Below are 27,561 nucleotides of genomic sequence, written 5' to 3' on the forward strand. Positions count from 1 at the left end.
ACAAAGCTCAAAGTGCTATAAGAATGCTAGCCATTATTAGTTACAGAATAGCTTATCATCCTTTTTTCCCTCAAGAGAACTTAATAATTGAGTTGTCAACCAGGTGGCTCTCTACTTGAGCCACCAACCCAGTGAGCTTGTCCATCTCTGTTGCTTATGTGCAAGTCTTCTTAAAGGTTGCAGTATCCCTGCTTGCCACCAGATGGTGGTCAGCCTGCAAATGGCCAGGCTGGTTTTCCTACTGATCCAGCAATGCTTGGCAGGCAGAACTAAGCGATTTGAACCATCCTCTACTAGCTGTATCTAAAAGCAGTCTGAGAAAAGAAATAACTGCATAAAGCAATTGGAAAACGATAATATATAATTAGCTAATAACCTTTTCTTCACCTTTGCTACTCATCTGGGCATCCCCCTTTCTGATCAGACTCTTACGTACCTAGGATTTAGATAGCCTCTTCTGAACTCATAATTTATTGTACATAAATAGAAAGGAAACAAATGAAGCCTCTCTATATAAAAGCATTCATTTCTAGCCATTTCCTAATCTGCCTTATCCTTGTTCAGTGTTATCAATATTTAGATTATTAAATGCTGTCAGCTCAGTAACCTGAAATTCCTCTCAGAATCAGGGAGACAAAACATTCTGTTCTAATCTGCCTTTGACACCAATGGTTAACATTCAATTAGGGGAGAGGGCACATATTTCTCAATGCTCCCCAACCTATGATATAATCCTTTGTAACCAAACTTATAAAAACTGTATATCTTTCCTAAATCTTTAGCCCTTCTATTGTGAGCTTTCTCTTTCTCTTCTTGCAGTGGAATTGCTCATTCTCATGAGAATTTATTAATAAATAACTTTTCTGCTTTCTACTGAGTGATCTCTGAGTAGTCATTTTAGGTAAAGGTCTTCTACATCCTTCACATTCCCATGAGGGAGTTTGCCCCTGTTGGGAATGAAAATCCACTATGATCTCCTTTGTTGAAGATTACACATAGTATGAAATCCAGAAAGCCTGTAAAAAGGTTCAAGGGGATTGCACTTTTAGGGGGCAGGTTGGTTCCTGAATCCCAGCCCCCAAAACTGTGAATCACAGCACACTAGAGAAGCTAAAGGAATGTTTTATTTATGCAGAATTAAGAAATTGCAAATCAATCTTTACTGTTATTTTACTTTCTGAGCAGAACAAAGTTTTGGTTTTTACTATAGTCCAGCCCTCCAACAGTCTGAAGGACAGTGAACTGGTCCCCTATTTAAAAAGTCTGAAGACCCCTGGTCTAAGAGAAAGTGTATGTAGAGAACAGTCTAATAGAAAAATCCTTAGCTGTTGCATTTCTTCTGTACCACATGAGAGAAGTAGCTGGGAAAGGACCATCCAATCCTGGCTGGCATTCCTCTGCTGATGTGGCCTTAATGTTTGTTTCTGTGCTGTTAAATCACAGTCATTCACAGTAATTTTGTCTTCTTTTGGGTTATGATTGAAGATAAAGCTAGCCCTTGGGTCTTGACTTAATTAGAATTAAAAAGTAATTTTGGCAATTTCTGAGCGTAAGGTTACCAAGAAGACGAAGCTGTAAATATTGTGGGTGTGGTGATATTAGCTCTGAGTGCATTACTTCTGGCTTAGCCTAGCACCCTATATACAATCTGCTTTGTGGACATTAGGAAAATGGAGTGGAAAATGCCTTGCCAGTCTCATCTTTCTATTCCATGCTGTCTTCTTATAAGCTTTCTGCCAAAGAGGGGCAGGTGTAATCCACTACCTTTCCATTTTGTGGTCAGATCAATTGATCTCAAATTTTGCTTTGATTAAAGTCCTAGGTATTTCATTCTTTTGCCAGACCACAAACTCCTCCCCTTCCATGTAAGGGAAAAATGGGTGTTTCAAATTTGTTAAGGTGGACACTGAACCTGAGATGGCAATGAATGTCTAATCTCAGCTCTTAAACGGTTTAGATCTCTACCCAGTTTCATAGAGCCACTGGCATTGCTGGACATGGAGACCTGGAATCTAGACAGTTACACTTCTTATGTCCTTCCTTTCCTCTCTCTCCTTCTGATTGTGCTATGGATGGTGTATAGAAATGGATCAAGCACCTGGACTCTCCAGAATTGCCCTGTAGATTTAACTGGGAAGACTGCTGTGGTTACTGGAGCTAACTCAGGTGAGAACTCCCTCTCACTGCCTGGGAATTCCATTCCTCTCATTTCTTCCCTTCCTGGACTTCCCATCCCTCTTCTAGAGAAAACAATGTTTTTATTCCTTCCCACTGCAATACACACATACAGACACACACACGTCACATCGTGAGTATAAAATCACCCATTCCTCTTCCTTCCTAGAGTTTCCATTCCTTCCATCCTTCTGTGTGCAAGTCCCTATTTCCCCTCTTTCCAAGGTCCTTATGTTTCTCACCATTGCCCTCCCCTTCTCCCCAGCAGTCCCCATAACCCAAAATAGAATCTTTTTCTTTTCTTTCCCTCCTTCACTGGTTTGTCCATGGCGGGGAGGGGGGGGGGGGGGGGGAGGGGAGGGGGAGCATTTGTTAATTATCTGATAAATTATCTGATATATGCAATTGTTGTTGTTCAGTATTTGTCTCGTCCACATTTGGGTCTCTCTTAGGCCCTTTTGGGATTTTCTTAGCAAAGATAGTGTAGATGTTCTAGCTCATTTTATAGGTGAGGAGACTGAGGCAAACAGGATGAAGTGACAATTAGGATTATACAGTAAATACATCTGCTCTGAGGCCAGATTCGATTGAGTCTTTCTAACTCTCAGGTCTGTGAATCATTTTACTGATATATATACACAAACATATATGTACAGGTATACACACATTCTTTTTTTTTTTCACTGAAGTCAAATTTTCTTTTTGGTTAGGTTAAGTATTTTTTTTATTAAAGTTTTTTATTCTCAAAACATATGCATGGATAATTTTTCAACATTGAACCTTGCAAAACCTTGTGTTCTAACATTTCCCTCTCTTCCTCCTACCTCCTTCCATAGATATATACACACATTCTTTAGAGAGATACAAAATAAAGTGGTATTTGAGGTAAAATGGAAAAGACCAGAGACAATTTTATGGGAGGGGTATTGCTTAAGTTGAACTTTTAAGTTTAAGTTCAAAATGGGTAGAAGAAGGAAGGCTATTATACAAATAAAGTGAGCAAAGGTTTAAAACACAGGAGCGAGCAGGATGTATATAACAGTATATAACTGTGTCCTGTACTACAGTTATAGTCTACCTATAGAAGGAAGAAAAGAAATAACATGAAATAAAACGGGAAAAATAGAGTAATGTTAAATTCTAAAGAGCCTTAAATACCATACTAGGTAATGGGAGGGGCACTGAAAATTTTGGGCAGTAGGGAACATGGATGAGATTGTTGTGTCTGCTTTTTTTTTTTCCAGGTAGATAGAGCATTTATTAAGCATTTACTACATGCCTCAAAGTTTGACTCAAGAATGAATGTTAATAGCAATTGTTTCTAATTTAGCCAGAAACTGAAGGTCTTTTCCACCCAGATTGATTTTTTTTGATAGGTAAAAGAGACCATTCTTTGTCTTAGTTCTTATGTAACCTTAATCACTGGTTAATTGGATGTAGCTTCAGAACTTTTCTCTTTTTTTATCTTAAATACAATATATGTATACATATTTATACAGTTCACTTGTTCCACAAGAAAAATCATATTTAGAAAGGTAAAAATAACCTGGGAAGAAAAAACTGCAAGCCAACAACAACAGAAAGAGTGTAAATGCTATGTTGTGGTCCACACTCATTTCCCAGTGTTCTTTCACTGGGTGTAGCTGGTTCTGTTCATCACTGATCAATTGGAATTGAATTGGATCCTTTCCTTGCCAAAGATAGCCACTTCCATCAGAATTGATCCTCATATAGTATTGTTGTTGAAGTGTATAATGATCTCTTGGTTCTCCTCATTTCATTTAGCATCAATTCATGTAAGTCTTTGCAAGCCTCTCTGTATTCATCCTGCTGGTCATTTCTTCTTTTTTAAAATTATTATAGCTTTTTAATTTACAAGATATATGCATGAGTCATTTTTCAGCATTGACAATTGCAAAACCTTTTGTTCCAATTTTTCCCCTCCTTCCCCCACCCACTCCCCCAGATGGCAGGTTGACCAATACATGTTAAATATGTTAAAATATAAGTTAAATACAATATATGTATACGTGTCCATACAGTTATTTTGCTGTACAAAAAGAATGGGACTTTAAAATAGTGTACAATTAACCTGTGAAGAAAATCAAAAATGCAGGTGGACAAAAATAGAAAGATTGGGAATTCTATATAGTGGTTCATAGTGATCTCCCAGAGTTCTTTTACTGGGTATCTGCTGGTCATTTCTTATAGAACAATAATATTCCATAACATTCATATAGTATAATTTACTCAGCCATTCAGTTTCCAGTTTCTAGCCATTACCCAAAGGGCTGCCACAAACATTTTTGCACATACAAGTCCCTTTCCCTTCTTTAATATCTCTTTGGGATATAAGCCCAGTAAAAACACTGCTAGATCAAAGGGTATGCACAGTTTGATAACTTTTTGACTATAGTTCCAAATTGTTCTCCAGAATGGCTGGATCCATTCACAACTCGGAGTTGTGTCCCATCAGTGTCCCAGTTTTTCCACATTCCCTTTAAAGTTCATCATTATTTTTTCCTGTCATCTTAGCCAATCTGACAGGTGTGTAGTGGTATCTCAGAGTTGTCTTGATTTGCATTTCTCTGATCAATAGTGATTTGGAACACCCTTTCATACGAATAGAAATAGTTTCAATTTCATCATCTGAAAATTGTCTGTTCATATCGTTTGGCCATTTATCAATTGGAGAATGACTTGATTTCTTATAAATTAGAGTCAATTCTCTATATATTTTAGAAATGAGGCCTTTATTTCTGTCTGCTTTTGAAGAATAAATCAGAGGCTAGTAATCCTCTTAACAAGCTATTATATTCATCCAGGAGAATGATACTAAGGAACTGGTAGGGAAAGCAGTGAGGATTCCTCCTATTACTATCTCAACCCTCACTATTAAATCGTAAACTACATACTTTCAGGAGGTAGACCTGAAATAAATTTTATCTTCCTTCCAGTGCCCAGCATAGGGCTCTGCATATTACAAGTGCCCAATTAATGTTTATTGTACTGTTAAATTTGAGATAAGAGAGAAACTATCAACTCAGTTCTAGCTTCCTCCCTTCACTATCCTTCCTTCCTCTGACTTCTAAACCCACCCATGTCTCCTTTGGCCCAGGGATAGGGAAGGCTGTGTGCTATGAGCTCGCCCGACGTGGGGCTCATGTGGTCCTTGGCTGCCGGAACCTGACTCAGGGGAGAAAAGCACTTGAGGACATCCAGAAAGCCACTGGGAACAAGAATCTCCTCCTTCGAGAGTTGGACCTCAGCTCTGTGGCCTCCATCCAGAGCTTTTCCCAGAAACTTCTTGTAGAAGAACCCCACATCCATATTCTGGTCAACAATGCTGGAATCTGTGGTATGTTTTCCCCCCATCCCAGGTCTAGAGATTGCTCATAATAGAAAATTCTTCCCAACTATACCACAACTACCCATTCTGACTCCCTCTCCTCCTAAGTAACCACACTTCAAAATTAAGTGTTCCTCCTGAATTTTAAATCCAAATTTCCCAACACACATGCTTTTCACCTTCTCTCATGTAATTCAACTTGGAGATTGTGTGATGACTCTAACCCTCTTGTATTCTTGCTTTCTTCCAGGGCTACCCTACAAGACTATTACTTCAGATGGCCTGGAATTGACTTTCATGACCAATTACCTTGGACACTTTCTGCTCACAAACCTGTTACTGAGTGAGGATAAAACACAGCCTTCCCCCAATCTCTTTTCTTCTCCTAGACCCTTATTCTCTGAACAAAGCCATGCTTCAGAAGGGACCTCAAATGTCATCTAGAAAATCTTTCTCTAAATAGAAATTCTTACATCATTCCCATCCAATGTTCACTTGATGAGTTCTAGTACTAAGAGACTACTACCAAGAAGAAGCCTATTCTACTTTTGGTTATTAGAAAGGTTTTCTTTATACTGTATTGAAAGGAAATCTGCTTTCCTTTTATATTCTTCTCCTGTTCTTGTTACTGTCCTCTGGAGCCAATCAGAACAAACTTCTTATTTTATTTTTTAAGTTTTAAAAATTGTTTTATTTTTCTGGTTATACATGTATATTAACTTTTTAAAACATTCATTTCTTGATGAATTATGTTGGGAGAGAGAAATCAGGACAAAAGGGAAAAACCAGGAAAGAAGGGGGAAAAAAACAAAAAAAAAAATGAACATAGGAGTATGTTGATTACTTTCAATATCTATAGTTCTCTTTCTGCATGCAGATGGCATTTTCTTTCCAAAGTTTATTGGGATAATTGGATCACAGAATCACTGAGAAGAACTAGTCTTTCATAGTTGATCATCATATAATCTTGCTGATACTCTGTACAATGTATTCCTGTTTCTACTTGTTTCACTTAGCATCAATTTGTGTAAAATTTTCCAGGCTCTTCTAAAATTAACCTGATCATTTTTTATAGAAGAATAATATTCCATTACTTTAATATACCATTACTTATTTAGCTATTCCCCAATTGATGGGCATCTACTCATTTTCCAATTCTTTGCTACCACAAAAAGAGCTGCTATAAATATTTCTGCACATGTGGGTCCTTTCCCCCACTTTATGATTTCTTTAAGATATAGACCCAGTAATGGCAATTCTGGATCAAAGGATATGATATATGCATAGGATATATGCATAGTTTTGTAGTCTTTTGAGCACAGTTCCAAATTTCTCTCCAGAATGGTTGAAATTTCTCAACTTCACATGCCCTCCAACATTTTTCATTTTCTTTTTCTGTAATCCTAGCCAATCTGAGGGATGGTACCTCAGAGTGGTTTTAATTTACATTTTTCTAATCAAGAGTGATTTAGAGGATTTTTTCATATGACTTACATGGCTTTAATTTAATCATCTGAAAATTGTCCATATCCTTTGATCTTTTATCAATTGCAAAATGACTTGTATTCTCATAAATATGACAGAGTTCTTTATATATTTTAGAAATGAGGCCTTTTTCAGAACACTGGTTGTAAAAAAATTTTCCCACCTTGGTTCTTCTCTTTTAATCTTGTTTGTGTTGGTTTTGTTTGTGCAGAAACTTTTTAATTTAATATAATCAATCAAAGTTGTCCATTTTGCATTTCATAATGTTCTCTAGTTCTTCTTTGGTCATAAATTTCTCCCTTCTCCAAAGATCTGAGAGGTAAGCTATCCCTTGTTTTTCTGATTTGCTTATGGCATCACCCCTTTATGTCCAAATTATGTACCCATTTTGACCTTATTTTGGTATGGAGTGTGGGATGTAGGTCTATGCCAAGTTTCTGACATATTATTTTCCAGTTTCCCCAGCAATTTTTGTGAAATAGTGAGTGAGTTATTATCCCAGAAGTTGGAGTTTGGGGATTTATCAACTACTAGATTACTATAGTCATTGATTATTGTGTCATGTGTATCTAACCTATTCCACTGATCTACCACTCTATTTCCTAACCAGTATCAAATGGTTTATGATTACTGCTTTATAGTAGAGTTTTGGTCTGCTCCTGCTATGCCACCATCCTTTGCAATTTTTTTTCATTAATTCCTCTGATATTTTTGCCATTTTGTTTTTTTTTTTTGGCTGAATAAATTGTGATATATGAAAGTAATGGGATATTATTTTTTTTTTATTTTATTTAATTTAATAATAACTTTATATTGACAGAATCCATGCCAGGGTAATTTTTTACAACATTATCCCTTGCACTCGCTTCTGTTTCTATTTTTTTCCCTCCCTCCCTTCACCCCCTCCCCTAGATGGCAAGCAGTCCTATATATGTTAGATATGTTGCAGTAGGGATATTATTATTCTATAAAAAATGATGATCAGGTTGATTTTAGAAAGGCCTGGAAAGATTTATACAAACTGATAGCTGAGTGAAACAAGCAGAATCAGAAATACTATATCAATAACAGCAAGATTGTGTGATGATCAGCTATGAAAGACTTTGTTCTTCTCAGGGATTCAGTGATCCAAGGCAAGCACAATAAACTTTGGATAGAAAACACCATTGCATCCAGAAAGAAAATTATGGAGACTGAATGTAAATCAACACATGCTATGTTCCTTTTTTTCTGTTTTTTTTCTCTCCTGTGTTTTTTTCCCTTTTGTTATGATTTTCATCTCTAAATATGATTCACAAAGAATTGTATATTTAAAAATTAATATACATGCATAGCCAGAGAAATAAATAAAATGTTTTTTTAAAAAATCCCAATATATTGTAGCATTCCATTTTAAAATTCACTCTGCTGTTTGCTTCCATTTTATGGGAGAGTTCATCCCATTCCCATTCATAGTTATGATTATCAGCTCAGAACAAATTTTATCCCTCATCCATGTGGCAAGTCTTCAGATACTTGAAGACTGTAATCATTCCCTATTATGCTTTCTTTTCTCTGGACTAAGTTAAGGATTAAGTCCCTCTGTTCTTTCAATCAGTCTTCTACATGGCCTATTCTCTAGTCTACTTACCATTCCATTCATCATCTGTATACATTCCATTTTGTCTATTCCTTTTTTAATACATGGCTTCTGCAATTATTGCAGAATTCTACTCTAAAGTTCTTCCCTTCATTTTTAATATCATTTTGAATTCTTTCTTCATTTCATGCAGGAATTCTAATAGATCTTGTGGTGAAATGGTCATGTTATTGCTGTTGTGGAGTTATTTTCTCTGGATTCTTTTTTGGTGGATTCATATTTTTTGTTATTTGTACATTCTTATGATTACTAATTTTTTCCAACTTTGTTTCCTTAATTTGGATTTTGTGCTAGAGGCAGGTTTTTCACATTTTTTGAAAAGTATGGTGGAATAGGCTTTCAAATCTAGCCTCGGACACTTCCTAGGTGACCCTGGGCAAGTCACTTAATCCTAATTGCCTTAGCAAAAAAAAAAAAAAAAAAAAGATGTGAGGTGTCATCTTAGTGTTGTTTTAATTTGCAGTTCTCTAATCAATAGTGATTTGGAACATTTTTTTCATGTGATTATAAATAGTTTTAATTTCTTCATCTGAAAACTTTGTCCATTTATCAATTGGGGAAATAAATTGTATTCTTATAAATTTGACTCAGTTTTCTATATCTTTAAAAAATGGGATCTTTATCAGAAATACTTGTCATAAAAATTGTTTCCTATCTTTCTGTTTTCTTTCTAATTTTGCTTGCATTGGTCTTCTTTGTAATAAATTTTAAAAATTTAACATAACCAAAATTATCCATTTTGTATTTCATAATGTTATCTATCTATTGCTTGATCATGGTCTTCTTTTCTCCATAGATATGACAGGTAAACTTATTTTTTGCTCTCCTAATTTGCTTATGATATTATCCTGTTTAAAGCATGTATCCATTTTGACCTTATTTTGATAAATTATATGAGATGTTAGTCTATGCCTACCTTCTGCGATATTATTTTCTAGTTTTTCCAATAGTGTTCTTATACTGAGTTCTTATCTCAGAATCTGAAATCTTTGGATTTATTAAATATTAGTTTACTAAAATTATTTACTACTGTGTCTTTTGTACCTAATCTATTTCATTAATCTCTTAGCCAGGACTAAAGTTCTTATGATTGCTACTTTATAATATAGTTTTAGATCTAGTATGGCTAGGTCACCTTCCTTTGCATTGTGATATAATTGGTATAGTATTGAATAAGTAAATCAATTTAGTAGAATTGTCATTTTTTATTATATTAGCTCAGTCTATGTGTGAGTAATATTTTTACAATTGTATAGGTCTGACTTCATTTATGTGAAAAGTGTTTTGTAATTGTGTTCATATAATTCCTAGGTTTGTCTTGGCAAGTAGTTTCTTAAATATTTTATATTGTACATCATTACTTTAAATGGAAATTCTCTTTTTATCTCTTCTTGTTGAGTTTTGTTGGTAATATATATAAATGCTGATGATTTATGTGGATTTATTTTATATCCTGCAGCTTTGCCAAAATTGTTCATTATTTTATTGTTTTTTAGTTAATTCTTTAAGTATACCATTATATCATCTGCAAAGAGTAAGAGTTTTATTTCCTCGTTGCCCATTCCAATTCCTTTAATTTTTTTCTTTACTTATTGATAAAGCTAATATTTCTAATACAATATTGAATCCCAGTGGTAATAATGGGCATCCTTGTTTCATCCTTGATCTTATTGGGAAACATTTCAGATAATGCTTGCTGATGCTTTGCTTATCATTTTAAGGAAAACTTCATTTATTTCTATGTTCTCTATTGTTTTTAATAAGAATGAGTACTATATTTTGTCAAAAGGTTTTTCTGTCTCGAAATAATCATATATTTTCTCTCAGTTTTGTTACTGATAATAGTCAATTATGTTAATAGCTTTCCTAATATTGAACCAGCCTTGCATTCCTGGTCATAATATATTATTCTGGTGAAAATTGCTGTAATCACTTTGCTAATGTTTTATTTAAAATTTTTGCATGAAGAGTTAGGGAAATTGGTCTATAATTTTCTTTCTCTGTTTTGGCTCTTCCTGGTTTAGGGATTAGCACCATATTTATGTCACAAAAGGAATTTGGTAGAACTCCTTCGCTTATTTCTCCAAATAGTTTATATAGTATTGGAATTAATTGTTCTTTAAATATTTGGTAGAATTCACTTGTAAATTTATCTGGCCCTGGATTTTTTCTTTTTTTTTTCTTTTTGCTGAGACAATTGGGGTTAAGTGACTTGCCCAGGGTCACACAGCTAGGCAGTATTAAGTGTCTGATACCAAATTTGAACTCAGGTGCTCCTGACTTCAGGACTGGTGCTCTATCCACTACACCACCTAGCTGCTCCCTCCCTGCCCTCCCCCACTCCCCCGATTTTTTCTTAGGGAGTTCATGATGGTTTGTTCAATTTCTTTTTCTAAAATGGGGTTGTTTCAATATTTTATCTCCTGTTAATCTGGGAAATTTATATTTTTTGAAAATATTAATTTGTTTAACTTAGGCTGTTAGATATATTGGTATACATTAGTGCAAAATAGCTCTTAATTATTGCTTTAATTTCCTCTTCATTGATAGTGAATTTACCCTTTTCATTTTTGATATTGGTAATTTAGTTTTCCTTGTTTTAAAAAATCAAATTAACTAAAGTTTTATCTATTTTATTATTATTGTTGGCCTGTTCCCCCCCCCCAATAAAACCAGCTCTTAGTTTTATTTATTAATTCAATAGTTTTCTCACTTTCAACTTGAATTTTTCTTTTGATTTTTGGAATTTCTAATTTGACATTTAATTGGGGATTCTTAATTTGTTCTTTTTTGAACTTTTAAAGTTGTATCCCAATTCATTCATCTACTCTCTCTCTACTTTATTCATATAAGTATTCCCCTAAGTACTTCTTTGGCTATATGTATTCTATAAATTTTGTTATGTTGGGAGCAGCTAGGTGGTGCAATAGATAGAGCACCAGCCCTGAAGTTAGGAGAATCTGAGTTCAAATATGGCCTCAGACACTTGACACTTCCCAGGTGTGTGACCCTGTGCAAGTCATTTAATCCCAATTGCTTTGGCCAAAAAAAAAAAATTGTTATGTTATCTCATTATTGTCATTCTTTTTAATGAAGTTATTATTTCTATGATTTGTTTTTTGACCCACTCATTTTTTCTTAAAAAAATTTTTTTCTTTATTTCTTTGAGAGTCAGTTGGGATTAAGTGACTTGCCCAAGGTCACACATTAAGTGAATAGCCCAAGGCTATTTAGTGTTAAGCATTTGAGATCAGATTTGAACTCAGGTTCTCCTGACTCCAGAGCTAATGCTCTATCTACTGCACTATCTAGCTGCCCCTTAACCCACTCATTCTTTAAATGAAATTATTTAGTTTCCAGTTAATTTTTAATCTATCTTTCCATAACTCTTAATTATATGTAATTTTTTATTACATCATGATCTGAAAAAAGATGCATTTAACATGTCTGCCTTTCTAACTTGATCGTGAAAGTTTTTTGCCCTAATACATGATCAGTTTTTGTGTAGATGCCATGCACTGCTGAGAAAAAGACATATTGCTTTCTATCCCCTTTCAGTTTTCTCCAGAAGTCAATCATATCTAACTTTTCTAAAATTCTGTTCACCTCTTTAACATCTTTCTTGTTTATTTTGTGGTTAGATTTACTTGCTTTTGAGAAGGGGAGGTTAAGTTCCTCCTTAGCATAGTTTTGCTTCTATTTCTTCCTGTAACTCACTTAACGTCTCTTTAATAATTTGTATGCTGTATCACTTGGTGCATGTATATTTGGTATTGATATTATTACTTCATTGTGGCATCTTTCAAGAAAATATAGTTTTCTTCCTCATCTTTTTAAAGTAGATCTATTTTTTGTTTTTGCTTTTTCTGAGATCATGACTGCTACCCTAGTTTTTTATTGTGTTTTGTTTTTTACTTTAATTCTGCTACAGCCTTTTACTTTTACTCTGTATGTGTCTCTGTGCTTCAAATGTGTTTCTTATAAAAACATATTGTGGGATTCTGGTTTTTATTCTACTTTTTTATTCACTTTTGTTTTATGGGAGAGTTCATCCCATTCACATTCATAGTTATTATTTGCTATGTATTTCCTTCCTTCCTACATTCTCTCCTTTTTATACTTTATTCTTTCCTTTCACCCTTTCCCTCCTCAGCAGTGTTTTGCTTCTGATCAGCATCTTCCCCAAACTACCCTCCCTTCTATCAACCCCCCTTTTCTTCCCCTTTTTTCCTCCTTCCCTATAGGGTAAGATAGTTTCCTCTTCCAACTGAGTGTGTATATTATTACCTCTTTGAGACAAATTCAAAGAATAAGTTTCAAACAATGCTCATCCCTCTTCTCTTCTTTTCTTTTGTGCCTCTTTATGTAATTTACCCTCTTCTGCCTCCCCCTTTTTCTCTTCTCCCAGTACAATCCTTTTTTTACATTCCTTAATTAATTTTTTATATTATAGCATCAAAGTCAATTTATACCTACACCCTCTAATTATTTTTCTTCTAACTGTTCTAATATAGAAATAGTTCTCAGAGTTCCAATATCATCTTTTTGTATAGTATGTAAATAGTTTAATCTTATTGAATACCCTCTTATTGTTTTTTCTTTCCTGTGTATCTTTTTTATGCTTCTGTTGAGTTTTGTATTTAAAGATCAAATTTTCTGTTCAGTTCTGGTCTTTTCATCAGGATAATTAAAAAAAATTTTATTTAATTGAATGTACATCTTTTCCCCTGAAAGCTATGCTCAATTTTTATGGGTAGTTGAATCTTGGTTGTAATCCAATCTCTTTTGCCTTCTGAAATATCATATTCCAAGCCCTCTGATCCTCTAATGTAGAAGTTCCTAAGTCTTGTCAATACTGACTCTGGTTCCTTGATATTTGAATTGTTTCTCTTTGGCTGCTTATATAATTTTCTCCTTGACCTGATAGTTTTAGAATTTGTTTATAATATTCCTTGGAGTTTTCATTTTAAGATTTCTTTCAGGAGGGGATCAGTGTATTCTTTCAAGAAAATTTTACCCTCTGTTTCTAGGCTATCAGGGAAGCTGTTTTTGATCATTTTTTAAAATCTTTTTTTGATCATGGCTTTCAGGTAGTCCAATAGTTCTTAGATTTATCTCTCTTAGGTCTATTTTCCTGGACAGCTGATTTTCCAGTGAGGTATTTTATATTTTCTTTTAGTTCTTCATTGTCATTAACTTCTAATTGCCCAATTCTAATACTTTAAAGAATTATGTTCTTCAGTTAGTTTTTGTATCTCCTTTTCTATTTGTCCAATTCTACTTTTAAAGAAGTTGTTTTCTTCAGTGGATTTCTCTCCCCAATTTGACCAGCTCTAATTTTTTTAGATTTGCTAAATTTACTTTGAAAATCATGAAACATTTCTTAGAATAGGGCATTACATTCTGCTTGCTGCTTTGTTTTATTTATTTATTTATTTATTTATTTTTAAATTTTTTATTTAATAATTACTTTATATTGACACTCGTTTCTGTTCCGATTTTTTTCCCCTCCCTCCCTCCACCCCCTCCCCTAGATGGCAAGCAGTCCTTTATATGTTGGATATGTTGCAGTATATCCTAGATACAATATATGTTTGCAGAACCGAACAGTTCTCTTGTTGCATAGGGAGAATTGGATTCAGAAGGTATAAATGACCCGGGAAAAAAAACAAAAATGCAGATAGTTCACATTCGTTTCCCAGTGTTCTTTCTTTGGGTGTAGCTGCTTTTGTCCGTCATTTATCAATTGAAACTCAGGTCTCTTTGTCAAAGAAATCCACTTCCATCAAAATATGTCCTCATACAATATTGTTGTCGAAGTGTATAATGATCTCCTGGTTCTGCTCATTTCACTTAGCATCAGTTCATGTAAGTCTCGCCAGTCCTCTCTGTATTCATCCTGCTGGTCATTTCTTACAGAACAATAATATTCCATAACATTCATATACCACAATTTACCCAGCCATTCTCCAATTGATGGGCATCCATTCATTTTCCAGTTTCTGGCCACTACAAACAGGGCTGCTACAAACATTTTGGCACATACGGTCCCTTTCCCTTCTTTAGTATTTCTTTGGGATATAAGCCCAATAGAAACACTGCTGGATCAAAGGGTATGCACAGTTTGATAATTTTTTGGGCATAATTCCAGATTGCTCTCCAGAATGGTTGGATTCGTTCACAGCTCCACCAACAATGCATTAGTGTCCCAGTTTTCCCACATCCCCTCCAACATTCATCATTATTTTTTCCTGTCATCTTAGCCAATCTGACAGGTATGTAGTGGTATCTCAGAGTTGTCTTAATTTGCATTTCTCTGATCAATAATGATTTGGAACACTCTTTCATATGAGTGGTAATAGTTTCAATTTCATCCTCTGAAAATTGTCTGTTCATATCCTTTGACCATTTATCAATTGGAGAATGGCTTGATTTCTTATAAATTTGAGTCAGTTCTCTATATATTTTGGAAATGAGGCCTTTATCAGAACCTTTAACTGTGAAAATGTTTTCCCAGTTTGTTGCTTCCCTTCTAATCTTGTTTGCATTAGTTTTATTTGTACAAAGGCTTTTTAATTTGATGTAATCGAAATTTTCTATTTTGTGATCAGTAATGGTCTCTAGTTCATCTTTGGTCACAAATTTCTTTCTCCTCCACAAGTCTGAGAGATAAACTATTCTATGTTCCTCTAATTTATTTATAATCTCGTTCTTTATGTCTAGGTCATAGACCCATTTTGATCTTATCTTGGTATATGGTGTTAAGTGTGGGTCCATGCCTAATTTCTGCCATACTAATTTCCAATTATCCCAGCAGTTTTTATCAAATAATGAATTCTTTTCCCAGAAGTTAGGGGCTTTGGGTTTGTCAAACACTAGATTGCTATAATGCTTGCTGCTTTGAATGGATGCCAGGGACATGTGGATTCTTGATACTCTTTCTCCCCTATCCTACCCCACCCCCCAAACAAATTTACAGTGATCACAAAGCAAGGTATTCACAATAGTTACAAAAGGGGAAAATATTATTATTAATATTTTTACCACCAACAGTGAACAAAAATAAAATTCACTCTCTCTATTGCTGTTTCAAAAATTCAGTGTTAGTTTTGCACCCTCTCCCTTCTCTTCTCCTCCCTTCCTGCCAATTTGTAAGAAACTAAAGCATTAAATCTGGTGAACAGCAGAAGATTTCCCCATACCTCAAATTCAGAATACCTATGAAGTAGAGGAATGCTGACTTTTAAAACAGAAGCAGATTAAAAAGAATTGCAGGACTCCTTTTGTTCTTCACTAGTCTTAGAAAAACTTTTCAGAATACTGCTTCACAACACAGAAAAAGAAAAACACACACACACACACACATATCTTGTATTAGAGTCCTTCAACATCTGCCTAATGTCTCACACTGTTTTGCAGTAAATATTGTGCATCCTGTATCTGATCCTATGTTCCTGTAATGGTCATCCTCAGATCCTTCCAAAGGCTCACAATTTTGTTTAATTTGCTGACCACATTTGCCAATAATAGATCCAGCCAATTTTTGGGAATAGATGCTTGTGTTGTAATAATGGGTCCATGGCCTCCTGCATATGAATAATCATATCCAGAATCACCCTGTGGCTCATAAGTCATCTGCATTTGGAAGACTTCCAGGTATCTTTGCAGAATCCTAAGTATTATTAGCACTAAAATCAACTATGTTTCTGTAATGGTCTGTCATACGCCATAAGATCTCCTCTAGATGGTAATGGTGAAACAGGAATTTTTCAAGCTCTGATATCATCCCTGCCACCACTTCCAGGAGGAGGAAGCCCTGTGTGAGGGCTTCTGTCAACATAATCTCTTCTGGATGGGGACATAAGACTTCCACCATGACCTGGGGGCATTCTGTCAAAGCTTCCTCTTCCCCATGGGAAAGCTTACAGGGCATCCTCCTCCATCATCAAATATCATTGTGAAACCATCATAGTCATAGATTTCATCATAGAATTTGGGATTATAGGATGGTGCATATTTTTTTATGGGAAACTCAGATATAAGATACAGTATAACCTTTATGCACGCCACAACTCCATCAGGCTTTCCATTGATAAGAACAATTCTTTCCATGGAATGAGGACAGCAGTTCTGGAAAAGTTTGATAGCTGAGAGTTCGATTGAAGTTCTTTGATCTTAGTACTTTTGGCCCCAGTAATTTCTTTGGCCAGACTCTGGTGAATCGACAGTCTTAACTTGCAGTCAGAGTCTCTTTCTTGGATAATGTTGACAATTTAAACATTCTATAGCATCAGATTCAAGTGGGAGTTGACTGGATGCAGTGGGTAATAGCAACTGCAGGCTCCCTTCTGAGGTAGGGATCATTTTCTTCAGAATTCCTCCAATTGTTTCACTATCTGCACTGATACTCAATATATACTCAGGGCTACTGCTGTATGAGACTGAAACATCAGCATTGTAGTCTGTATGAAGTGCTTTAATATTTTTGCTTCCTTTCCCAATCACTACTCCAGCATTCTTACTTTAAAACAAAATATGTAGTTCAACCCTCTCATCAGTGTCTAGATCTTTTAAAAGCCTGCTCCTCCTCCATATCTTCAGCAAGCACTTATCAAATTCACCATTGGTTTCAGAATTGGGGAAGGTTTCTTCTGACTGCTCAATCTCCATTTTCTCAGATTAAATGGGTTGACAATTGCAAGAAGCCACTTCTCTTCTCTTGACCAGTTCTATCTATATTTATTTATTTATTTATTTTTGCTGAGGCAATTGGGGTTGTGACTTGCCCAGAGTCACACAGGGAGGAAGTGTTAAGTGTTTGGGGTCACATTTGAACTCAGGTCCTTCTGACTTCAGGGCTGGTACTCTATCCACTATGCCACCTAGTTGCCCTCGATTCTATTTTTTAAGGAGTTGTTTTCCTTAGTCAATTTTTGTGCTTCTTTTCCAAGCTGTTGATTCTTTTTTTCATAATTCTATTGCATAACTCACTTATTTTCTCATTTTTTTCTTCTACTTCTCTTATTTGATTTTTAAGAAATTCTTTTTGAGTTCTTCCAAGAAGACTTTTTAGACGTGAGATCAATTCATATTCCCTTTTGAGGTTTTCCATGTAGGCATTTTGACATTGTTGTCCTCTTCTGAGTTCAAATTTTGATCTTTCCTATTGTTATAGTAGCTTTCTATGGTCAGGGCTCTTTTTTGTATTTTGCTCCTTTTTAAAGTTGAATTCTGCTCCCAAGCTTCTTGCACTGGGGATCAGGGCCCCGGTCACTGACTTTCTGCATTAGTCTGGCAGCTTGCCCTGGGCAAATACATGTAAAGATAATTTTCAACATTCAATTGTGTAAAACTTTGTTTTCCAAATTCCTCTCTCTCCACTCCCCCTACTCTCACCAAAAACAGCAAGCAATTTGATTTCAATTAAATAGGTGCAATCCTTTAAATATATTTCCATGTTTGTCATGTTGTACAAGAAAAATCAAACCAAAAGTGAAAAAGCAAACAATCAAAGAAAAATACTATGCTTCAATCCATATTTAGTCTCCATAGTTCTCTCTCTGAATGTGCATGGCATTTCCATCCCAAGTATATTGGACTTGAATCATTGCATTGCTTGCATCAGAGTTCACATAATCTTGTTGTTACTGTGTACAATATTCTCTTGGCTCTACTCACTTCACTTAGCATCAGTTCATGTAAATCTTTCCAGGCTTTTCTGAAATCAGTCTGCTGATCATTTCTTATAGAACAATACTATTCCATTACATTCATTATATCCTAACTTATTCAGCCATTCCCCAACTGATCAGCATCCACTCAATTTCCAAGAGCTGTTACAAACATTTTTGCATATGTGAGCCTTTTCCCCTCTTTCATGATCTTTTTAAAATATCCAGTAGTGACAGTTTCATAGCCTTTTGGGCATAGTTCCAAATTGCTCTCCAGAATAGATGGATCAGCTCATAATTCCACCAACAATGTATTAGTGTCCCAGTCTTCCTGCCTTCCCTCCAACATTTATCATCTTTTCAGGTTATCTTAAACAATCGGAGAAGTATGAAGTACCGATCAGCTCTTAAGGATCAGTGATTTCCTCCTTTAACATGCTCACAAACTACCCATCTAATGATATATTCTAGAATTCTATCAGAGATCAAAGTAAACATTATCAACATATGCTTTGAAGAATTTCCTCTCCATGTTCTTGAAAGTTAAGATTAGCTTTTTTGTCCTATTTTTAGGTTGTTTTTCTCCCCAGAGATCATTAATAACAGCCCAACAACTGTATTTATCAATTCTTTTTTATTCTTGGTTATAATTCATAAAGACCTAGTTTTAAATCCACTTAGAATTTGTAGGTCCTCCAAATCCAGGGATTTTTCATGATACTATCCTGTCTATATCAATCATTCATCTAGTCAGAGAAGACTATCATTCATTTAGAGTAAACTGTAGTAAAAGTAATATTAAGTAATTCTGCCTTCCCTTGTCATCATTCTCACTCTAGGTACACATAAAATGTGGGCACACCCATGATCCAGCAATTGGATTGAGTTGGGTTGAGAATATGACCAATTACCATTGGGTTTTTGGCTCTGGGATCTAGTTTCTAAACCCTTTTATTGACTGAAAAAACAGATGGGAAGTCTCAGTTAGCATACAGAACAGAACAATCATATTTGGGTTATCTGAAAAGTGACAGAGAGATAGAATAGACTAGATTCCCTAAAGAACAACTTGTACATGAACACAATTTACTAGAACAGAAGCATCAAAAGCCTGGATTAAGTGAGACCTTTTCCTTGGGGGTACTGTGAGCAATGCAGTCCATTGTGAGCACCTGACAAAGGTGGGGTCTCTGGGAGATAAACATTGTCTTAAATTTTCATCATTTTAGACACAACCTATTTTGTCAGTTTATATAAAAGCTTCCTGCAATATTTGACATTGTGTTAGGTAAACATCACATTCAATCATTTTGGATTATGGAGGAAGCTTCAAAAAATTTATCCCGAGGCAAGCAGCTTAAAGCACATCCTCAAAGACATTTTTGTTAAGGAGATAAAAAGATTCTGGGACATAGACCCCATGAACAGAAGCCTGGAGACCTGGAGACTATTGCTGGCAAGACTGCCAGGTTGGTGATGGGGATGGAGCAGGACAGGGCAAGAAAAGCTCACTTAGGGTATGGTTTCTAGGGGGTTGGAAGAAAGAGGGCTATCTAGTGGCTTACTGGCTTAACTATGTTTGCTACTTATATGCTAAATCAATTTGTTTCTGCAAAAACTGTGTAAATGTCAGCTCTACATCAATCTCCCTTGCCTTCACCCCCACACAGAGGTAGTGGTATGGAGCAAAGTCTAAATCTATCCTTAGTTAGGCCTTTTGAGAGAACTGAATGCTTGCCAGACACAAGTCAAATGCTCATATTCTCAAAGTTGACCTCAAATAGGGGGCTGGGAATAAGCTCCAAAGAAAGGGATTTAGTGAAAAGATTGCATACCATCTGTATACCGTAATGCCGGAAAAACTGAGCAAGATAGAGATTAGAGAATATTTAATAATTTATTTAAAAGGGAGAGATTTACTGGGACCAAATGGATCCATGATTTGGTCCCAGGGCTGAATGAGACTATTGTCTCCAAGAATCCAGCAAATAATAAGAATTCTCAATGACATATACATACGTGGCTAAGACGGGGGGGGGGGGGGGGGGGGGGGGGAGTAGACTGAGGTGGAGACGGAGTCAGGGTGCTGAGAGCAGAACGGGACTCTGACAATCCGGTTCTGACAGGGTGAGGGGAGGCATGGCGAGGAGGAACCTCGGAGATGGGGAGAGGCATCTTGATAAGACAGTATCTGACATTCTGATAGTTTGGGATGGGGAGAGGCATTCTGATGTTCTATCAAGTATTCTGATAAAGAGGGAGGGGAGATTTTGCAGGACTGGGAACTGTGGCATAACATATACCAGGAGCTATGGCTTGGGGTCATCAGTCCTAACAAGTCATTTAGAGGTGATAGAACCCCTGTCCCAAAGCCCATTGGTATGGGATTCTCACCTTATTGGTGAAGAGTACTAGCTTATAATTATATCTATTTTCTCTCTCTTTTGGGGACTTTCCAAGTGAGATGTCATCAGGCATTGAATCTTCTTGACTCTTTAAGCAATGAGTCACTTCAAGTGCTAGGCTAATTCTCTCTTTGAGGACGGTAGAGTGGTCTCTGGCCCCAACCTCCTGCTTCCCTTCATGGCAGGAATGAAATTCTCCTTGGAGAAGGGGGAGGTGGAGAAGAGGCTAGATATGTCTTCTCTGCCTCCCTTTTAGCCACATACAAGGGCAGTGACCTTTGAACAAGTGCACTTGCACTTGCACTCTCTGTGCACATGCAGAGCCTTCTACTATATATCCTTTCTCCATATTTATGGTAGTAAACATCAGGATTGACCATTAAACCCATGTGCTGTTACTCCGAGTTCTATGGTGTTTGCACAAAGATTGGCTCTCCAGCCTGAAGGTCATGAAACATGATTTCCATTGTTTCCCTTAGGGAGAATGGTGGATGGTGGCTGGAGTTAAGAGTTTCCTTGGATGGGGGTATCTATCCGAGTGAAGAGGCAGTGTTTAAAAGTGGGAAGAACACTGAATGTCAAATCAGGAAATCTGGTCCCAACTGGAACCCTGATCCCCCAGGAAATTTAAGTCCCAACTCTTCCACTTATTAACTTATAAACTGAGCAAGTCACTTTTCATAATCATAATCATCATCATCACCTTTTTCTTCTCCTCTTCCTCCTCCTCCTCCTTTCTTCTTTTTTCTTTTATTTCAGAGGGCCTGCTCTCTGCAAACTCGGCCCGAGTGGTGAATGTGACCTCTTACCGACACAAGTATGGATTTGTGGATGAACAGCACCTAGTAGGAGCTGGGTGCCCCCTTCATCCACAACAGTGTTATGACTGTTCCAAGTTGCTGCTGATCCTTTTCACTGAAGAGCTTGCCCAGAGACTTCAAGGCACAGGTAACCATGCCCCAACCCCATACCACCTCTAGAGGCTCATCTGCCATCCTCCCCTTCATCCCACAGTCCCTCCATACCACCTTCTCAAATATGGTCCCAGAATCTCTCCTAGATTGTCCTGTCACATTCACAATCCTGTCCATTTCACCCTTAAATGGTCCTTTGATATCTCCTTAATCTTCCTACCATCTTTCTTTGCTACTCTCCTGTTCTGAACCACAATTACCTCCATTTCCAATGTTTTCTTCTCCTGCCACAGTCTTCTACATCTGCCTGTGTTACTATGTCATCAACATGTCCCCTATCTCTGTTTTCCAGAATAAACCCACGTCATACATATGTATAGTGTATATAACCAATTGGAGTAAAAAAAAAAAAAAGAAGATAAACACTGATGCCATTTTCTACATTCCCCGAACTTCAGCACTCCCTCATATCTATTCTATTTAATACAACTCAGATCGGCAAATAAATATTTAAGTTAGCAGTTGAGACATACAAAACTTAGATAAGTTACTGTACTTGTCCTTTATAGTCTAGTGGAAGAAAGAGACACAAAGAATAAGTACATACATAATAAATGCACTACAGGGATAGGTTCACAGCCCAGAATACCTATTATCCTATCCAGAATCATGATTAGGTATCTGAGAAAGCCTAAAATGAGTATGGGGCAAGTAAACTAGACCTAAAATGGGTCTGGGATAAGTAGGCCAAAATGCACCCTCAAATCAACTTTGTAATTTACAATGTATAAATAATACGAGTAATTAAGATAAATTTAATAGCCTGAGAGGAAGATTTAATTACTACAGTGGATTTTAGCTGCTAAAGGGATATATATCTTAGATTTTTATACTCTCTAAATTTCACTACCTAGGTACAAAGCCCAAGTCTCCTTGCCCTAATTATAGGTATAGTTTACCTCATAAATTTAACAAACATTTCTAATACTTAATACCTTTTCAGTAACAATAGCAATAATTATGTAAACTTTGCAAAGTGCTGTGCACAATGGCTCTTTTGATCCACATGAAAGGGCTCTGGGGAAATGGAAATAAACACTAAAACAATCCTTGTCCTTTGGAACCTTACAGTGACATGTACACAAAACAGTTGTATTTAGGTTTTTAAGGCTTGCCAGGGAAGTTGGCTGGAAGAAGAAGTCCCTGAATTTGGCTTTGAAAGCAGGAAAGGAATAAATCCTTAGAGATTTCACCTGGAGACTTATGAATAATCTTTTTTAATTAAAAAATTGTATACATATATTTTGTTTTATATCACCCTTAATTTCCAATATTTTCTTTTCTTCTTTCCATATTCATTCATCAAAGAATAAAATAGAATAAAAATGTAGTTCAGCAAAACTAACAAATATATCAACCAAGTCCCACATTATAGTTCCACTTTCATGTCCCCTACTTTGTATTCTTATATATCTTCTCTGGGATAAAATAACAATAACAATAATAACTAACATTTACATAGCCACTACTATTGCCAAGGATTGTGCTGTTTTGTTTTGTTTTTATAATTCTTATTTCATTTGATCCTGAGATGTAGTCACTATTATTATTATTATTACCATTTTATAGTTAAGGAAATTTAGGCAAAATTAATGGCCATAATTTCATATCATTCAGTTTTCATTTTTCTTTTTCTTTTCATTTACGTTGTAGTTGTGACTTTCTGTCTTTTAAATTCTGCTCACTTCATTTTGCATTTGTTCAGCATGTCTTGTAGTGTTTTTTCGTATTCTTTATATTCATCATTTCTCGCAGTACAGTAATTTTCCATTCATGTATTACAACTTGTTTAGCCATTATGTTTAGCCAATTGATGGACCATTACTTTGTTACTATAAAAAGAACTATTATAAATATGTTGGTATATATCCCACCTTTCTTTTTATCACTACTCCTCATTTCTTTATTTAGACATATTTAGCAAGGAGTTTTTTCTTCCCACTAACCATTCTTCTTCTTTATTCTAGTTAAATTAATTTTCATATAAAAATTCAAATTTGCATATTAAATAATCTGTTTTATCTATTGTGATTGATCTTTAACTCTTGTTTGGTTAAAATTTCTTGGTCTACCTATATCCATAAAAGATATTTGATCTGGTTCTTTTACTTTTTTAATGATGACCTTTAATACTTAGGTCCTTTAGGGTACTTCATTCCAAGTATAAGATAAAGAGAGGATAATCTCACACATTCTCTAAAACTACCTCCATGGCCCATTCTTCCCACATTCCAATACCTCCTAATATTTTGCCCTTTTCAACTAGATGTGACATGACCTCATGAAATTCACACCTCAGTAAGTTCTGTCTTAAGGAAGCAAGATGAAATCTGTTTTTAGGTGCAGAGGTCAAAACTAGGAAGAGAGGGTAGATGTTTCTGAGAAGCAAATTTGGGCTCATTGTAAAGAAAACTTCCTAAGTGTGTAAGAGGAGGCCAAAGTGCTGTCAATTCAGGTTAGATAAAAGTTCCTTTTAGCTGGAAGAGATTAAGAAAAGCTCCCCAGAAGGGTTGTCACTCTAAAGGATGATTGTTAAACTGCCAAAAATGGAGATAAAGAGAGAGTGAATACAGGTAAAGAGAACAGCATGAGAAAAGACAAGGCAGTGAGAAGTGAGGAGTCTGTTTTGATAATAGCTTTTTATATTTCAAAGTACATGCAAAGATAATTTTCAACATATTTGCAAAGCCTTGGGTTCCATATTTTTCTCCTTCCCTTATCATTCTCCCTCCCCTAGATAGCAACTAATCTAATATAGATTAAGCATGTATAATTCTTCTAAACATAGTTCCACATTTATCATATAGAACAAGAAAAATCAGATCAAAAGAGGAAAAATGATAAAGAAAAAAAATAAGCAAACAACAACAAAGGTGAAAATACTATGTTGTGATCCACATTCAGTTCCCACAGTCCTCTCTTTGGATACAGGTAGCTTTCTTCATAGCAAATCTATTTAAATTGGCCAGAATCACCTCATTGTAAAGAGCCATGTCCATCAGAACTGAACATCATATAATCTTGTTGTTGCCATGTACAATGATCTCCTGGTTCTGCTCACTTCAGTCAGCAGAGTTCATGTATGTCTGTCCAGGCCTTTCTGAAATCAGTCTGCTGATCATTTCTTATAGAACAATAATATCCCATAACATTTATATATCAACTGACTCAGACATTCTCCAATTGATGAGCACCCACTCAGTTTCCACTTCCTTGCCACTACAAAAAGGGCTGCTATAAACGTTTTTTCCCTTTTCCCTCCTTTAAGATCTCTTTGGGATTCAGACCCAGTAGAGTCACTGCTATATCAAAGGGTATACATAGTTTGATAGCCCTTTGAGCATAGTTTCAAGGAATCTGCTTTGACAAGAGTCAATTTAGGCTGGACAGAAAGTGAGAAGAAGCTTGAAAAATAGGTTTGAGCTAAATCATGGGAAGTTCTAAATGTTGCTAGGAAAGGAAGTTGGGGCTTTGTTTGATAGGGAGCTTCATAACCTCTATTATTATAACACTTTCTTATATCCATCCCCACTCTCCTGGATCCATATTTTACCCCTTGTACCTCAGGTGTGACAGTGAATTCAGTGGAACCAGGGATTGTAAAAACGGAAATTATGAAGAATTTTACTTGGCCGTATCGCAGTATCTACTGCATCGTGAGCATCTTCTTAAAGGTGAGGAGATACAGAGGTATTCTGTATTTCTCTTGTCCTCCATGTGGGTCTGGGAGGTAGTGGTCTCTGTACTTCCCCTAACATTAGCCCTCTCCCTTATAGACTAGAGCAAGGTACAGCTTCTGGATATGACTCCTATAATCATAACACATATGAAGATAATAATTTTCTCTTTTATAACATGTAAGCATCTGTCTCATAACACTTCATGAGAGATGTCTTATTATCCATATTTATTTTATAGAAGGAAAAACTAAAATTCAGAGAAGGGGTAACATAGATTTAGAGCTGAGATGAATATCTAGGACTCCTTACTCCCAAGCCAGTGTACTCTTTCTACTAGCTTAGAAAGGAGTATCTTCTCTCCCACCCCTATTCCCTCATCCCAGGTATCCTTAGATCCCTTGAACTGGTTATTACTTTCACTTCTGACTCTTCTCCCTTTGCTGTCATCCAAGACCGCTGCACAAGGTGCCATTCCAGTCTTGTACCTGAGCTTAGCGGAAGAACTACATGGCATTTCAGGAAAATATTTTAACTCCAAATGTAACTTGAGCTTGCCTGTTAAGTCTGCCCAGGACCCTGGAGTAGCCCACAGCCTCTGGAACACCTCAGCCAAACTGACCAATCTAGAGAAAATGATCAAGAAAGAATGACCAGTCAAAAAACCCAGTGAGCCCTGCCTCGCATTATTCCACTACTTACTGTAGTGATCTGATTTGACTTGGGGCTAACCCCTAAACTAATCAGAACACTTTCAAAGTTATTTTTCTGTGTAATGTGATTGTTCTCCTGGTTCGTCTCACCTTACTCTGCATCTAAATAGATATTTATTGTCTTTCCAGTTGTCCATTTTATTCTTCAGTATAGCAAATATTTCATCAATTCATATGCTGCATTTGATTTAGTGAGAAAACCAAATTAATTTTATCCTGTAACTGATATTTTATTTTATATTTGATTTTATTCTGTAATAGGCAGTGCTACATTTTGTATACTACTCAAGTCACTTTATCTTTAAGCTAATTTCATAAGAATATATATTTAGAAGTTCAGTCTTCCCCTCCAATTTCATTTAAAAGTCCAGCTTTCCTGTAAATCACCTTAATTAAAGGAAACCTATTATCTTTGTTCTACCAGCTGTCCTTGTAAGGTGCTGCCCTTATTTGAAATCTAGTCTGTTATCTATAAACCATCAGTTATTCTTGTAAAACGCATATAGAATTTATCATCAAAGTGGAAGGAGGGATTGTTAATAGCCCAGCAGTTCCAGTTTCCAGCAATTAATATTGTCCTTCATGCCTATGATGCGACAAGCTCTGTGCCCAATCACATTATTTTCCTTGTCTATGATGTTGCTTTCTATTTCTGGGATATTCTTTTCCTTTCATTTATAAAAGAGGGTTGTCCCCATCATTCAGGGTCTTAGCTGAGGAGGCTAAGACCCTGTTCATTGGAAAATTCTTACTTTGTCAATAAATTGATCATTTTTGGAGCTTTGTGCCTCAGTTTACTTTGATTTTGATCATAACAGTTTGGCAACCACAAAAGAACTGGGGAAGGAAGGTTTCCACTCAAGTTCTGGAACCAGCTCCAATCCCCAAGTAGTAAATGAAGACATTACCCACACCACATTCATGTATACACGATGCTTTTTAGCTCCTCCTCCCCTTATCTGATTTCTTTTTGAGGGGTCTTTTGTGGGGATCCACTTAATAATCTGGTCACCATCCTAGACTGCATGATGGGGATTGGAGATCCTTGAATCATCTGGTAGCCTCCCTAGACAACTCCTCTGTAAGTAACCCAGATGATTAGTAAAGGACTTTCATAATCATATTGGAGCTCTCGGACTCTTTCTTCAGTATCAAGCTAACATGTTGGTGGGAGTGAGGGGTGGGCAGGAGGCTTGGAGTTCCCTTGACTGGGGAATTCTGGACCCTACAGTCACAAATAACCATAGTTGGAAACCATAGCAGATGGAGTAACTGGCAAATTGGTAATAGGAAATACTTCTTAAGAGGAGAATTGGAGAAGCCCTGTTGCAAATGTGAATTCACCATAATCTTCACTGGAGGGAACAAGAGGTGGCCCTTCTTCTCCTATAACAAGGTCACCAAAAACCACCCAGTATATCTGGCAAGCATTACTCCAAAATAGGTATATAGACAATATGAGGATAAGCAAAG

The 27,561-nt window shown here is 36.1% G+C and overlaps 1 protein-coding gene and 1 pseudogene across 1 annotated transcript; one reads left to right on the top strand and one right to left on the bottom strand.

The window, feature by feature from the left end:
* The first annotated feature begins 1,997 nt into the window (after positions 1-1,997).
* LOC127541112 (retinol dehydrogenase 12-like) lies at positions 1,998-26,867 on the top strand. Its single transcript, XM_051966220.1, has 6 exons — positions 1,998-2,166; positions 5,294-5,533; positions 5,775-5,867; positions 21,484-21,672; positions 25,266-25,372; positions 25,831-26,867. The coding sequence occupies exons 1-6, from the start codon at positions 1,998-2,000 to the stop codon at positions 26,026-26,028; spliced, it is 996 nt and encodes a 331-aa protein (XP_051822180.1). The 3' UTR covers positions 26,029-26,867.
* Positions 15,809-17,318, bottom strand: LOC127541111 (heterogeneous nuclear ribonucleoprotein K-like; annotated as a pseudogene).
* Positions 26,868-27,561: the final 694 nt, after the last annotated feature.

The sequence above is a fragment of the Antechinus flavipes genome, chromosome 6 (assembly GCF_016432865.1).
Source record: "Antechinus flavipes isolate AdamAnt ecotype Samford, QLD, Australia chromosome 6, AdamAnt_v2, whole genome shotgun sequence".
Taxonomy (NCBI): domain Eukaryota; kingdom Metazoa; phylum Chordata; class Mammalia; order Dasyuromorphia; family Dasyuridae; genus Antechinus; species Antechinus flavipes.

Bases quoted from the DNA above. Each gene is read 5' to 3' on its own strand.
- LOC127541112 (XM_051966220.1), top strand. From the start codon at position 1,998: ATGGAGACCTGGAATCTAGACAGTTACACTTCTTATGTCCTTCCTTTC. The intron at 5,868-21,483 runs GTGAGGATAAAA...CTTTTATTTCAG, and splicing joins GCTCACAAACCTGTTACTGA to AGGGCCTGCTCTCTGCAAAC. The intron at 21,673-25,265 runs GTAACCATGCCC...CTTGTACCTCAG, and splicing joins CCAGAGACTTCAAGGCACAG to GTGTGACAGTGAATTCAGTG.